This window comes from Lathamus discolor, chromosome 5 (genome assembly GCF_037157495.1).
Source record: "Lathamus discolor isolate bLatDis1 chromosome 5, bLatDis1.hap1, whole genome shotgun sequence".
NCBI classification, from domain to species: Eukaryota; Metazoa; Chordata; class Aves; order Psittaciformes; family Psittacidae; genus Lathamus; species Lathamus discolor.
The window spans coordinates 48,958,445-48,975,418 of record NC_088888.1 but is presented as its reverse complement, the minus strand read 5'-3'; the positions used below and the strand labels follow the sequence as shown (position 1 = coordinate 48,975,418).

General features: G+C 40.4%; 1 protein-coding gene across 7 annotated transcripts in view; it reads right to left on the bottom strand.

Annotated features, from left to right (window-relative positions):
• Nucleotides 1–16,835, bottom strand: part of REPS1 (RALBP1 associated Eps domain containing 1) — a 65,300-nt gene extending 48,465 nt beyond the window's left edge. For 6 of the 7 annotated variants that reach the window (XM_065680720.1, XM_065680723.1, XM_065680721.1 and 3 more), the window contains exons 1-2: nt 16,459–16,834; nt 505–628 (exon numbers count right to left, since the gene is read on the bottom strand). In XM_065680720.1, the coding sequence (XP_065536792.1) occupies nt 505–628; nt 16,459–16,611 (277 nt within the window). In that variant the 5' untranslated portion in view covers nt 16,612–16,834. Of the gene's footprint in view, nt 1–504; nt 629–16,458 lie in introns of all 7 variants that reach the window. The other variant, XM_065680727.1, reaches the window with a different exon arrangement.
• Between the last annotated feature and the right edge of the window lie 139 nt (nt 16,836–16,974).

Genomic DNA, 16,974 nt, shown 5'->3' with positions numbered 1-16,974 from the left:
CCACCAGTCTTCATATCTGTGCTAAGAAAGGAGAAAACTGTCAAACCAAGAGTGAAGGAAGATGACTTCAGAAAAACGACCTTTCATTTGTCGCAATCAAGGCTTCATTAAGCTCAGCAACTGCAAAAACCTGCAAACGCCACATCATTCTTTTCCTTCCAATACACATTAGTCCCATTAGTACTTTATTCAGAAGACACAGCATACAAGTTCTCACATTAGTAACCTACAGAATGAACTTGTATCTACACAATGGTCAGTAGTAGCTGCTCACTTACCCCATGATGAACACCACTTTTACTGAATAAGAGTAAGGTATTTCACATAATTTTTTGCACAGTAAGAATACACTCGCTCACAGTCTCTCCACAGTATCTTTTTAAGTAAGAAATGTGTATAAAAAGATATACCCCACTAATTTACAAGGTCACTCTACAAGAATCTGTGAGCCAAGTATAATAATGCTGCTCAGCAACTCCATTTCCCCTCAGTCCTGTGATTTACCTGTATTTAAGCTTTCCACTCTTAGAGGGAGACCAGACTGGGCCACAGCAACAAGTTTCAAAGCAATGTAAAATTGACTTCTTCCAAAATAGCCAAGTCTTGTTGCACCACATTGCTCCATGATCTGAAATAAAACACAGTTACTTGTACAAAGAAACTTAAAACACAAAGTGCTCTACAGAGGTGATTTCATACACTGAAGACCAGCATGCCCTGCATTAAATGCTTGTAACAGCTTCCTAATCTTTCAGTAACAACTTCACAAGCAATCTTTAAACATGTCACATGAGTCAGAGTACACAATTCCTCACAACCAGAAGTACCAAGGCTAAAACTTAGATTTTTCCCAATTATCTACTTTTTTTTTTCACCTAGGCTTTAGACGTTTTGCAGAGTTGGAGAGACAGAAAGAGAATAACTGGAGTCATGTTCCTTAAAAAATAAAACCCAAACAACATAACTAAATCACCCAAGCAATAAGAACCTCAAATCACCAAGAACGCAAAACCAACATCTTAAGTCTCTATTAGCTAGTTAGCTAGTAATTAGCTAGGCAATAGCATCTATATTGCCTGTCTTCAGCAACTGCAACAACAAAGGAACAGCACTCAACATTTTTACTATTACATTGTCAGATGGGACTGAAAAAACACAAAATTAAGACTTCTAAATAACTCTAAGACAAAATTGAACAGTTTGTTAGTGCCCAAGTCAGAGAAATGGTCTGCCTCCAAATTTCTCCCAAATATTTCAATAATGAGATCAGAATTTATAACAAATTAAAAAGTTAGACAATAGTGAATGATACCTTCTAGCCATTTCTGATGAAGGCTTGGTATAGCTCAACTTCAAACTTATAAAACAAACCTATAAAGAATTCATAAAAACAGAAAGAAGTATCCATGTATACATGCATGGAATTAAGCACTGGAGGAGAATGCAGAACTTCAGGTTCTACAAACAATGCTACAGACACCATTTCATTTAAGAAATGCAACAAAGAAGCAGTGGTGTATTATTCCTCTTTTCTTCCCCGGTGTTCTAGATAACAGAAACGTGGTTCAGTCTTCTGTGGTGAGTTGTGAAAAATTCTGGTCCATGCAGAGAGCAGCTATGTATTCTAACATATCGCCTGCCCCTCCCTCCATAATATAGACCTGCAAACTTGCTGAGGGTGCATTCTTGCATGTGCCAGGTCACCAATAAGATACTAAGCATGACACATCCTACATTAGACTCTCTAAGTGAAATGATTCTCTTTTTACCTATCCAGCAGTTTGATTTAGACTGTAATGTTCCAAATGGGACACAAGGATGCTCTTGGACAATCATGGCGAAAGGCTTGTTGAAGTCAAGGAAGACAATACCACTGATTTTCTCTCCTCAACCACAGTTCAACTCTTTCCAGCACATCTGACAATGTCTGACAAGTACCCTCGGTAAATCCGTGCTTGCTAACCCTTATTACTGTTTTGCCCATTATATGACTAGAAATGGCTGCCAAGCACTTGTTCTACAATTTGTCAGGGATCAAAGTGCAGCTGACCAGCCTGTAGTTCCCCAGATCAGCTTTCCTGCCCTTCTGGAAGACAGCTGCAGCATGTCTTTCTCCAGTCTCTGAGGTCCACCCCTGATCTCCACAACTATTCACAGAGAAAGCTGGCTTGCAATGACATTAGCTAGCTCTCTCTGCCCTCAGAAACATCCCATCTAATCCCATGAACTTGATATTCCTCAAGAGATCCATAATTTTCTTGTAGTACTACTAGTTTGTCTCCTCCTTCAACCCATCTCCAGGCACAAAGGCCCATGAGACCTTGTCTGTGAAGATCAATGCACAGAGGGCACTGAGAATCTCAGCCTTATCTACATTCATAGACACTAATTTCTCTCCCTACCCTTCCCACCAGAGCTAGGTCATAAGTTTCCTGTTTGACAAACCTGGTCTCTTGATACACCTGCTTATTTTCCTAACTACTGGGATGTAATGTTACTGGGTTTAGAGAAAGCTGTCCTGAAAGACTTCCCAGCTTTCAAAGGACACAGTTCTGAAGGGCAGAAGAGCCCTGCTTGCAGACATGTTTCAACTGAAAAAGCCAACTGCATGTTCATGTAGCAGCAACTGAACCACATGATCCACGAGAAGTTAGTCTGTATGCTTCAGCACTGCTGAAACAGGAAATAGGCTTCAGTAACTCCATACAATCAAACAGATGGGTTTATTGACTATAGCTGAGCTAGATATGGCTCAACAGAAAGCTGCTTGCATGTTTCCTTACCATGCACCAGGACTCTAGGACCTCATGAACATAAACTGTTGTATAAGCTATCACAGGAAGGTGTGGGAAGTTGACAAACACTTCGTCCTACAGAATTCCCAAGAGGATCAGCCAGTCTAGGGCTACGTGGAGCTCAAATCCTGCAGGACAGAAGCTAGGCGAGTTAAATCATTTGGCTATGTCTTCATTATACTTCCCACAATGTCCTACAGCACCTGTCTTACTTGTATTTTCCCACTACAGTATTTCTGTAGCATGATATCTGGACAGAAGTCAGGGGATAACAGAGCATTTTCTAATGTTCATTAACTAAAAGAAAATAATTCAGTATAGTTGAATACAGTATGCTAGTTTCAACAGGTTGGTTGGACTACAAGAAGTGCCATGAAGAAAGGAGTGACAGTGTAACCTGACAGGTGACAATTCAAACAGTCAAAAACTTTGAGGCATCAATGTCTGAAATAAACTGCCTGCACCCTTCCTAATGCCAAAAATAATAATGCTAAGTTTAAATAACTTACAGAACTAAAGCAGTGAAGATTCAAGAGACACCTAGTAATGTAAACCGGTGTGACAGGAAAAACAATTCATTTTTTAAAGCATTGTATCCTGGAAGATTAATGAACGTCCACATACTTGACTACACCCAACACAGAAAAAGCCTGTGGATCCAGCAACCTAGCACTGACAGATGAATAACTGAGCAGATTCAGGGAAAGCTTCTTATGAAAGCAAGCAATGACATAGGTATTTATAACCTACGGAATCATTAGGCAGTAATGGCTTTGGGTAATTTCAAAGCCAGTGCTAGACTAGAAATTATCTGTTTTGGAGCTAGTCAGTATTGCCAGATTGACAAAAACTTCAGTTAAAAACTGAATCAATAATTAAGCTAGCACAGTAGACCAGCATTAGAAAGGAAAGACAAGCATGGATTCAAAGTAAATAGATGTAAATGTAGAAAATACACCAGATGTAAGTATCAAGAAAAGAAAAAAAGCTAAGAATACAAAAAAAGCCCACTAACCAACAAAAAATAATGTCCTTCTGCTACTGAAGAAGTAGCTGTCAGATCCACCCACAGACAGCTAAAGGAGTCCTCTATTTCCAACACAGAATATAACCCAGTCAGAAACATGAGTGAAGGTTGAGCAAAATTATTAAAGGCAAACAGCTTGTAGAGACTTCCCTGCTGACTGACAGCATGCTTGAGCATACTCAAACCAGTATCTACCTATAATCTCCTTGAAGGAGGATTTAAACATTCAACAGGTAGTCAGCTATACTGATGGGGGAGGGGAGGAGAAGAGATAAAAAGAAAAAAAAAGTCAAGGGATTGCTTCACTAAGATTTCTGTTTAGGGATTTCATCTCCTTAGGAAGAGAGAGGATAAGGAGTTTCCTTAAACTCTTCAAGTAATGCAGACCTACCTTCCAAACAAAATGTTCCATGACTGTTTTCATCTCCTTAGATATAAGGATCCTGGTATCACACTACTGCAATTAACTGGACTAAGGCCAACAATTCTGTGAAGCTCCAGAATTGCTAGAAGCTGTTGATAAAAAACCCCAAACGAAAAAAAACCAATAACCCCTCCTGTTCAACTCCCCCTTCAAGAAAACCCCACTGCAAAACACAAACTAAACAAACCTCAGTGCAGTAAATTATGAGATTGCAGTCATCATACTGCAAAGAAGTAACAGCATCACCACCAGTACCAGGAGTTGGCACAGATCAGACATGCACAGGAAGCAGTATGTTGACGACAGGCATCATTTCAAGCACATGCCTTTTAGAACTCTTACAGAGTTTCAAATAAGAGGTCCTTGAACTTGGAAAGGTCTATGAACCAAAAAAACTTAGACTTGAGAACCCTTAAAAATTCCAGATGAAGTGGAACAAATCACATCTTTATCAAGCGTTGTGAAATGCCCTTTCCAGAACTGAGAAAACCTCTCTGGGAGAGTGTTCCAGAACATCAAAGTCCCCATGCCCCCAGGTTTTTCCACAAGGCAAATCAAGTCCATTATCTGCAAACATTATTCATGCAAAAGTACAACAGTATTTAAGCAGGGATGACTTCAATGTAAAACAATAAATAAAGCAACATGCACACTACCTACCTAGTAAAGATAAAAATATAATACAAAAAAATAAACCATGTACCAGAGGTGCAAAACAAGTTTTCACATCACTCTTACAGTACTTGACACAAACTGAAGTTAAACCAAACTATGAGCATACTTGTGCTTTAGTACTCTACATAATTTTCGAGTTTTACCATGCATACTGCCAACAACCTTTTAATGAAAACCAAGAAATGCATTGAAAAAAGGTAATGTTTTACTTCAGATTAAAAAAAAGCTAAAAAATTTAAAATAACCATCTGCATTGAGTTTTAGGTTATTTAATAAAATTGTGACCGATTACAGATTGATTTTGATTCACAGTTTAAACCTAAACACACTATCATGTCAACAACATCATTCTGCATTCCATATGCAGCAATTCATCTATGAGAATTCTAAAGCTCTTTGCAAACTTAAGCATTAAAGAGATATGAGAGGATGTTTTCCAAATCAAGTTTATTGGAATACAATCTCAAAGTGGGTACTAGAATACGCTCTCCAACAAAGCAGCTCTCCTGAAGTCACATAAGCCACACATAAACATACAACACAAATTAACCATATCTGTACGGTTTAATATAATCTGGGGGTATACAAGGGAAGTTGAAAAAAAAATACTTCCTAATCATTGCTACTGTAGCAGAAAAAAAAATCCCTGACCATTACTACATGTTGAAGACCTACAAAAAGCTCCGTGCTTTTTTTTACAGGTTGAATACATTTCTTTCCTCACAATGTCACCTTCTAATCTTGCTACTCTGAAACCACTGTTCAATAGGTCAGTTCTTGTCACTTCATTTATCTCAATCTATCGCACCAGTTGGAGACCACACAGCCTGACATAGTTTTCTAACTACAATCTCTCACCTATCATCAACTGGTCAAAGCAACACTTATTAGTTATTCAAGATTTTTACAGTTTTCTTCAGGAAAACCTCATTTGACAGGTAGCTTCTCAGATGCAACAGCTGTTGACAGCACTCCATAGCAGGAGCAAGACAGAGAACTGACAAAGATCTTTCTTTTGATGAGTTATTTTTAACCAAGTCAAGTCTCTGACCCAGTTCTCCACATGGCTCCACAAACATGTTGCACACAAAGGAAAAAAATTAGAGACAGGACAAAAAATGCCACTAAAAGAAACAGCCCGAGTATTGCTCTGAATTCTATGTTTCAGCACTAACAGCAGCATATGACAAACATTTAAACAGTCTAACCCCATCTGAAGATCATTTGCAAAATCTATTTATGGAGGATATCAAGAACTGCTATATTTAATGCACTAAGTGTGAAGTAGGAAATGCTCATGTGCTGAACTGCAAGTATAACATTACCTATAATGTATACATTTATCTTACTAGGTACTTCAGGAGCGTAGTAGTAAATACAGTTACTTAATTGATACTAAGAATTCCCAGGCACAGGTTATATTTGGACACTGTTGCACTTTGTTGCATAACCATAGTACGCACGGAATAGTAAGGTCTTCCTCTTAAGTTTTACTGACAGTTCCACGAAGATGGATCTCGGTCAATGCCATAAACCTGGCTTCAGAACACAGGCCTTTAAAGAAATAAACCCAATAGTATTGGAGGACTTCCAAGATGACACATGCTCTCTGGCAATGAACTACTTAGAGTCCCCTACTGTCTGAGCCTCTCCTAATACTTCTCCGCCCTTGATTTTCACACCGCACATATCCACAGTGGAAGAAAACTACTGAAATACCACCAGAAGGAAAAAGCTACTTATCAGCTCTGACAACTAATTCTCTTCTAGGTGCCCAGGACTAAACTTTCCAATTTGACAGGTCATTTCAGGTTCAAGCACACATGTGTTTCAATCAAATGAAATTTCAGAATTAGTCACACATTAATCACATAAAGAATTAGCTGTTCAAAAAATGACCCAATATTTAAGCCTCATAGAAATGACTCTGCCGCTGTACTTTGGGCTCAGTTTTACAAGAGTGTTCACTTCCCAAGTAAGGGTTGTCAGATCTGAAGTCATGTTTTCACTTTGTTAATGAAGCAGCAAAAAGCACTGAAAACTTAAAACTCTGATTTACGACACATGCGCATGAAAAATACATGTCTTAACAAATGAATGTTGAACGCCACACACACACAAAAAAAAACAAATTAAAGAAACCAAACACCAAAAACCCCAAACAAACAAAACCAGCACCTCCACACAAAACCACCACCACCAGAAAACACCCAACCACACTGAATTTTCATCTGCTGTAGTGCTTTTTGAACCAGCTGTATTTTAGGTAATTTCTGATGTCAACACATTCCCAAAGTGGTCTGCAGCATCTCCTGTTTTTCCTGGTAGCATATATGTTCATGGTAGATTAGCCTCACTTAACAGACACTTCCTAATGCAGCAGCTTTGATCTTTTCATTTGCAATCAAAGTCTGTGGTCTTGATAACAGTTCCTGCAAAAGCCGTCACAACAAACACACATGCATCTTACCTGCAGAGCCTCTTACACAGAGCACCACAGCTCTCTGAGGTCAGTGGTTCCCTTCGTGATTTGGTAGTACATGGTAACCACCATCAATCAAGATGAGGCAGATGCACACTACATGCAACTACAAAAAAGTCCAAGATACTGATTTAGAGGGGGTATTTCTCCAAAGATCTAGAGCCACAGGCCATTCTACTTGACTAGAATTCATAAACAAATTATTGCCAAATAACCTCAAAAAGAAGACAGAATAAAGAAGCATATTCCTTTTTTACATAGCACCAATGAAGGAAAAACCACGCAGCCAGATGAATGCTCACCTAGAAAACAACTACTATTCCCCCAGATAAAAAGTCATAGCTGGAAGACCTCAAGGCAGAGTCGTTCTTTGCTTGCATTAAGATTTTCTCTACTGCTGTTTTTCCAGCAGAGTAGGTGCTCATGAGAAAGTACCTTACAAGCAGTAATGGTAATAAAGCAGCAAGAAGAACTGGAATAAAAAAACCTGAAGCACCAAAGACAGCCTGGGGACTTACAAGAATGATTTCTAATTCCTGATGCATAAAGAAAGGTTCTTTTTTAAAAAAGGAGATATTCCACATACCTGTCTCCTCTTCCTATGCAATTTTACATTACTGCTTAACCTAAACAGCTCCTTCCTCCTCTGCTCTCAGTTTCCCAGTTCCCTAATTCCTAAGCACTAACTGTTGCTCATCTATCTGATCACACAGTATGATTCTTCTCAGTAAGCCAGCAAAAAGTTACTGTGATTAAGCTGAATCTGTCTACTGCACAACCAACACCTACCTCAGGAGCTAGAAGGCACATGGGAACATGTGGCTCGTATTAACAGTTTGTTCATTTGACTAAAAAATTCTTACAAGACTGCAGCCTCAAGAAAGTTGTGTTCTTTGCATTTAGGAGGGGCAGAAAAGGCAGAAAAGAGGTAACTGAACAGAACATAACATCAAGAGCACTTACAACTCCAACTGATTTCTTTACCTTGCCCAAAGAAGCTCTCCTTAGCAAACGACAGAGTCACGTATCAGGGTGCTAAGAACTGCCCTCTAAACAAAGGTGTCTTTTTCATGGTGGTGCCATGAAGAGTTCAAGGAATAGGAGATGAAGAAACACGCTTGAGCAAGAATGCCTGAGCCAGTCTGTGACAATTTGAGACTCCAGTGCTATTCTGTAACACTCAAGTCATTGTATCTTCTGGAAACAAAGAAAAAACCAAACAGTAGCAGCCAAAGTATCTGTATAAGCACCAAGCATCTAGCTGCAGCAGGAACTGGAGGGGTATTTCGCAGCAATAATATATTTAGTATTTCAAATCATTACTCCAGTAACAAATAGTACAAGGGAGGTCACAGGGACATTCTAATTGTCAAAGCTCCTGCCATGCAGCATTAGGTTGAATATTTTTCCTGCAAAATTCCTACTTAAGCACTAAATGCTGAAGAGAACAGCATTCATACAGACATTCTGATTCCTTTGAGACCTCTTTATAGCCAAAGTATTCCAGTAGTTGATATTCCTTGCTTGTAATTATTTTCTTACTTTTCTTGATATTTTCTACACACATGACCTCTCACCAATACGCCAGAACAAACGTAAGAAATGAACATGTGCTTCTCTTTGCTAATGTAATATGAAGATTAAGGCATTATCTGGTCCCAGAATTAGTGAATGTGCTGTAGCTTAGCTAAATAGGACTGCTCAGATCTGGTCTTGTTATTCCTGAGCACTTCCGTACAAGCTTACCTGAAGCTACTGTGCCCACTACTTGAGGCTACTTTCCCATCTCAATCTGTTTTCCTCTGAGCATCAATGTGACCAGGGTTAATTAGTTACTTAGCTTTGCACTGCTCTCCTCCCAGTAAGGCCTACAATTCTTAACAATGTGTCTATCAAAGTTTAAACAAAGGTCAGTTAAAGTTCTAAGAAGTGCTTGTTTGAAGGGGTACATCTGAGACTCGGAATAGAGCTGCTACCACTAGGTCTTAAACGATTTAAGACATCCTAATTCAGAAAAAAAACACACCCAAACCAAGCTGTACACACTACCACAGTAAGAACATTTTGACAAAATTAACAACTGATAGTCTGAAGCAGTAGTAAATTGGCACTTAATGCTCCATGTTACATAGCTCAGTCCTGGTCACCCACTGAAGATAAATCTGCAACTGAGTCTACTCATTGTTCTGTTACCATACTTCAGGAGCATTTTAGATGTCAGAAGTCAACCATTCCAGAATTTCAGGTCAGACTGTCATCTTTCCTAAGTCCTTTAACCTAGCAAAACACAGCTCCTATACATCCCAGACAGGCATGCCTAAGCTATAATGTGGAGGTTTTTGTATAACAAGTGCAGGACATAATTTACCTCTTTAGACACCAACAACAGCTGGAAAAAACAAGCAAGTCACAAACATGATCATCAATCCAACATTTTAGCTTATAAAGAATTACATTGCTGGCTTAATGCTCTAAAGATCTTATTATTTAAAGAAATAGTAAAGAAAAAATAAAAAAAGGGAAATATATTCTTACACTAATCATTGCTCGAGCACCAGCAAGAAAAATCTGATAGTCATAATATTGCTCTCACACTCTGCTTAAGTGAATTTGAAGACAGAAGCAAGAGCAAAACTCCAATTTTAAGTCTAGGAATTCTACAAGCAGGACTAATCTAAACAGCAAATATTTATGACCTAACAGGTGTGAAACTTGTCTGTAAGAACTAGTATTTTGAAAGCAACTATAACTGAAAAGTAATAGAGACTGCCAGCAAAGTCCTACAATATTACAGCATCTGCCATAATATTTACGGAAGATAAGACTAACATGAAAGCACGTTTGCCATTTTTCACAGGCAGTGGGTAATGTGCTCAAAACTTCTAATACAACAGAATCATCTTCACCAAAAAAAAAAAAAAAAAAAAAAGATCAAGTTTGCAATTCATAATTTTGTACAGCTAACTTGATTCTAAGGTGTATTTGCCAAAGGCCCTGATATTTCTGAATAGATATTAGAATTCTATCCAGTCATGTCAGAATGGATATTAATCATCCCTGCTGTCATCTGAAGGCACATTTAAAAAAAAAAAAAACAAAACTGTTTTCAAACAAAGCTGAGCTGTAATACCTGAAATTAGCTAAGTGCTGTGGGAATTATAAAGGAATTATTTACTATATAAGTGACTATACACAATGAATGCCAGTCAATTTCAAAAGCTCAAAACCAATTACACTGAGAAATCAGATGAAAACAAATGTAAGTCTAACAGACTTAATTTACAGTCCTGAAGTTTTGCCATTAACTTTTCCCTTTAGTTTCAACAACAGTGATTGTTCTGTGACTAAATGCTGTAGAGATATGAGACTACTCAAATTAACTGCAAAGAGAAAACAATTTGCAGCCCACTATAGTCTCTGTGAACAGTAACATCATTAAACTAAACTTTTTCACCAGAAAACTCAAAAGTACAATTCACAGTATACAAAGTAGACCAAAAGCCATTTCTGGCACTAGCAGAAAGCAGACTACTTATACATCTCATCATTACAGAAAAATAAAACTAAATTATTTCTCAACTGAGAGGAAAGGAAAATATTCTATTACAGTAACCTCTGAAGGGAAAAAAATATATACTTCACAAACTAGATATTCTTAATTGCAGACCCAGGCACTGTTTGCATTTACAACAGCTTTCTAACAACCCTTTATTTCCTAAACAAGATCTGAGATACAGCATAATGTATGTACAAACATGTTTTAAATATATAAAAATTTTATATAAATCACATAATATTACAATCATAAAAAGCCCCAGACTGTAGGGGTACAGTTACATACTTCTACACTGCAAGAATGCCTTAACAATGACCTGTTGTGAATATTGCCTCAGAAGTCTAAACTAATTTTATTTTGAAAAGTCATGTACAAAAGCTGTAAATTCAAAAATAAAAAACACAAACCCCAAATATATGGGCTCTGTTCAATAAAGTGATTTCTTTTTAAGATCTGTGCTTATTTGCAGATTAGGTAAAGGTCAGTATTACAAGAGGAAACCTTTTTAGTCTACAGACTTTTTTTTTTTTATATATATAATCTGAAAATGCCATGTATTTTTAAATATACTCCAAAACACTGAAAGGAAGGCAAAGGCCTCCTACAGGGATTCTAACTTCTTATCCCACCGGTTCTGAAAAGATAATAAATTCAGCAAATGAACAAGAACCAGGCTGAGTTTTCTGCATGTCTCCACCACACAGGTAATCCTACATATGCCCTGGTTCAGCTTCCATTTGCAGTTAGCATTTAGTAAACTCAACTGATTTGATAAACAGGTAGTCTTTATGTAGGAAAATTCACTGAAACACTAACTGCAACAATAAAATCTTTGTGAACAACTTTGTTTTCCTAGATCCCTTTCTCTTGGCACCCATTCTTCAACAAAGAGGCCAGCATTTTAAATCAAGAACCCTGAATTTTGTTTTGCCATGTTCTGACTATGGATTATAATTCCAAGTACAATTGCACCGCATGGCAGCAGACAAACTCTGGCACCTGAGGAAACTACTGCTCTATGTTATCTGTTCCATTTGTTTACCAAAAGCTATCACCCCAAGAACAACAGAAGGCAGCACATGCTTGCACCTTAGCTGGTTTTCTGCACAGCGCAGAAATTGCAGCTAATAAGCAAGGCTCTACACCAAGCGTCTGGACTTCACAATGAAGCAGCTGCATCACAGGCATGCACTTTCTTACAACTTTTGATGTGAAGACAGCAAACTCAGACAGAACTGAGGTAGATAACCAGAGACCATTTTTTTCCATCAGTGACACAAAACAATCAAAAATAATCTGTCTGTAAAGACTCCTCAGAAATGGAGAAAAAAAAAAAAAAAAAAAAGGCTTGAGGCTGGCTAATGAGCCAAAAATAGGCTTTACTGTAATTGATGAAACTGGGCATAATCACCCAATTCATCTGTCATTTCAAAGACTTTCTAACACTAAGTTAGAAGTCAGGTAACACTGCTACACAAGGCCAAAACCAAAAATGACATTTCATTCGTTCTAGAGAGAGTACATGTAAATATTCTTGTATTTGTTGTTTTATAATAATATTGCATTTTAAAGCCAGATGCCTTGACTAAACTTCAGATGAGTATCATATGCACAACTGATTGCTTCTTGAAGTTTCTATGATTCACAACCAAAGAGTGCAAGTTCATAAAATGTTCTGTGATTAAATCACCCAAGAAAGAATCCTACAAATTGAACAAATGGAACAGCTATTATATTAATCCCACGGACAAGTAGTAACCGTTACAATCCATTTTTTTGTCTTACTGTAGCTTTTCAAACAACTTCACCACCAGGAAAGAGGTACCAAGAACTGACTTCAATAGCATAACTACATTAGGGTTTTAGGTCAGATGTGGAATGTGCTTATGAAGCCAATTTCCTGATCACCCTCACTGTTCTGGTTCACACGGTGCAGCCACTCCAGAAGAGGTAACTAGATTACTTTTGTATGAAGCTAACCTAGAAGATACACTCTTGCAATACACCTAATAAATTGCAGCTAACCAGGCCAGAATTCGGCAAAGGAAAGCTTCTGAAATACATATACTGGATGGATGGCAGCTCCTCAGCATCACTTGTGTTGTGTCATACTACTTGTTAATACAAACACTAATGCACGTGCAACTCAGCCATGAGCTCAGGCAGCTGAGTCAAGTGAAAAATAACTTCACAAAACCCCCTAACTCTTGGCTGAACAAGCTTCCTGTAACAGCTCACTGTCTGTTCAAACAAATGCCAGTGCCAGCACCAACCAGCTCCAGTTTCTACCGGTTTAAGCTACCATGAAACCCATGCTAGATCACAACTGAAATGCCCAATTGCTCTAGAAAAAGCACCAGCACTGACATTCATTCAACCCCAGTGTTAGCTGATACAGAGTTAAATCAACAAAAAATTTTTATTAATTTTCTTTCCGCACAGCCCCCGATGCCAGCATACAACAGCATTGGAGAGGCACTAGACTCTTCGCAAAGAGAAGCAGCAGCAGGAGCACATGGATGTGGGCAGATTGAACCTCCTGCTACAGTGGCAACTCACAATTACATTGGTTTAGCTGCAATGTGAAACCACACCCTGAGAGCAATTTAAAGACTCACGTAACTGTTGTGAAGTAGCTTGACTTGTTATCCCAACACAGGTATTTCTATTCGCTATTTTATGCAAATCTTCTACCTTAATGCTGATTTCCATGACGCGCACAAAATGGCAGAAATATGGGTTAATAAAGGCTGGTGTTTTCACATGTGCAGTTAATGTTGTTAGACCTTCGGTGTGGTATTTTTGTTTGGTAGTAAGGCTGTCCTTTTGTAGATGTGTACTAAGTGGACATAGAGCTTTTCTTTTCCAGGGTTTTGTTGCTTTGTGAGCGTGTGATTTGGATACAGCAACCATATCTGTTTCAGTCTTCCATATGTCTATTTATTCCCATTTAACAGGCAGCTGACATTGTCCCTTAGAGGCAGAAATGAGTATGATTAGCAACAATTAGATGCATGTATTAACCTTTCCTGCTGCAAGACAGATCGCACATAAACAGAACTATTTGCAGGAAAGGTTGTACATCTATCCAGCCTTCAAACAACACATTTGCAAGCAGAATAAGTTATGGGTCTAAAAATGCAACTGTCACCAATTTTCATTTCCAACAGAATCAGCTCTGAATTATCTAAAGGTATCTACAGGCCTGTACTACTAAAGAGGAAAAGCTTTGAGCGTTCCTCAAGAATACTTCGTCCTCGTGAGTTTGGAGAGCAATGATTTTGTGCTACGTTTTACACACTTACAAAGGTACTTAGCATTCACGTGACTGGTACTACACTTGCATTCCATGATTATACAAGAATTGGGTAACTGAATCAAGTTCCTTTCTGCACAAGCATCAGGTGCTTCAAATGAACAGGGAAGAACACAGCAGCACGTGATCAAAGGAAAATTCCATGTCTTTCACAAGGTTTCCTTATTTCTTAGCCCATATCATCTTGAGGTTTTACAGTCACAACTTCCAAAGCATCATCAAATGCAACTTCCCTTCAAAGAACCCCCTTCCATTACATTCATGTCTGCATTAACCTGATGCACAGCCACAATTCGAGGAGAACATAAAAACCAGACAACTACAATTCTCTCCCTCACAAGGACAAGGTACTTTACAGGTGACTACCAGCAACTGCACATGATATTTGTAATGGGTCAAGCTGCTACGGGCATTTTGACTTTCTTTGTGCTACTTACAGTCTCATTCCTCAGGCAATCTAATATCTTGTTTGCTGTTTTAACTCAAGGTTTTGCTTGAGATCACTACAGTGATAAAGCAGGTCTGCTTCTCAAGTTAATTTATTTAAAACCCATGGAATGATGCCCAAGTAGTTTCTTTTCTTCAGATGTGATCTAATTTGGAAGGAAATATCTAACCTCATCTGCAACAGATAAGGATATAATCTGTGGCCACTTGTATTCAAAATTCCAAGTACTTCTAACTCTTTCGAAATTCTTAACACTATATCTGTGCATATATAACAAACTCTCTAGCACTATGCTCCTTCATCTCTACAGTGATACAGACAAGTTCTATGGAAAATAGATTTTAAGTACAACAAACATGTAAGCATTCACCTTCCTGGGATGATTTTTCTGAAACTGGTTGGCTACACACAAAAAGAATCAGTGGGTGGCCCTTGAGAAATCTCACTCATCATACTGAGTATGCAGACACTCACCATTAAGTCCAGTCTAGCAAGGCATCAAATAAGAGATTACTAGTTTTACCAGTTAAGAAGAAGCAGTTCTTATTCAGCCCTCTTCCACTTTTTTGCATCTTAAACTCATTTTAAATAACTACTTACTCTTACGAGACCAAAACACACTACAGGTAAGCCTAAATATTCTCCTGGAACCTGGTACTAAACTGCAGAATGCCAAAATATGTGTACAACACTTCTGGCTATAGCAACTTTAACGCTTTGTTAAAAGGGCTGCTTATCTCGCTAGGCTGAGGATGAAACTGCATAAAAGGCAGCATGGCTTCATAGATATAGTTTTACCCATAGCAGCTCAAAACATGACATAAACTTTGAAGTACCGAACAAGGCCAGACAGAACTACACAAGCAGGAATTTATTACAAATAGCTGTTCATAAGAAGAGTTCATTGGGAATACTTTCCCCATATAATTACACAAGTCACATTTAAGCAATTTTCCCTCTTCTATGTCGGCAGCTCTGCAATACTGCTACAACTTTTAGACGTAACCCGGCCAAGGAAGTAAATGCTGAAACTGTGCACATATATACTGCAAGCATAGGCCCATGTCGCTCTTAACACTCCGTTTTTCATTGTTAGAAATGTTTCGATGACTAAAGGTAAGGCAATACCTGCCGGGAACTGATGTCCATAAAAGACTGCATGGCTAAGATCAAGTGGATCCGCGTCAGTGGCACCCGACAATACAAACCCAGATTTCCTTCTGTGCTGTTACTCTTCATCAGCAGACTGAGGAATGAATCTCCCCCGCATCCCCAAAATGCTTTTGAGTTCTCATGCTTCGGATGGCCTCTGCTGACACGAAACAAACAAGACACTTTCCTACCAGTTGCTGGACTTGGCCAGCAGCGATAACCGACAGCCCCTTCCTAGCCCTGTACCCTGAGGCCCCACAAGCCCATAACCGGGGGCTGCTACAAGCGTGCTCGGCGCGGCGACCAGCTGCACCCGCCGCCCTTTCCTCTCGGCCGGGGAAGCTCAGCCTTCCCCCCGCTGCACGGGCTCAGGTGTACGGGCTCCTGTGCCGGACAATAGCTCCCGACTCTCCCGGCCCCGGCCCGCCACCGCCGGCGGGACGACCCCCGCCCCGCCGAAGGGCCGAGCCGGGCGCGGCAGAGCAGAGCTGCGGCAGCCCCGACCGGGTCTGCCTGCCCTCGGGCAGTATCGGCGGGGCGGTGCCCGGGCCCAGCGCTCCCGCGGGGGGCCCGCAAGGTTTACCTGCATGACCACGTCGTTGGGCAGCTGCGCGGCGCGGAAGAGCTCCAGGACGCGCCCGTTGGACGCCACCTTCTTGGTGCTCTCGGTGTCGCAGTAGGAGAAGAGGTCGCAGTAGTAGCGCTGCTCCGCCTCGCTCAGCGTCAGGCCCTCCATCTTACGCCCCGGCTCCGCGCGGCGCTGCTGCTGCTACTACCGCCGCCCCGCATCCAACAACGGCGGCGGCCCAGCCGGCGGAGGGGAGGGGGGAGCGCGCGGGGCCGCTGCGGGGAGGGCACACGCCGCCAACCGCCGCTCGCGAGCGGCTGCTCGCACCTTTCCCCCAGCGCCGCCAACCGCCCACACGGCGGCGCGCCTCCCCCCGCGCCTGCGCCGACCGCCCGGCGAGAGCGCGCCCCGGAAAGGCGGGCGCGGGAGAGCGGCGCCGCGCCGCGGGGAGCCTGCCCCCTCCGCGCGAGCGGCGGCGGCGGCGGAAGCGGCGGGCCCGGCGGAGGGGGGCGGAGTCAGCGGGGAAAGAGG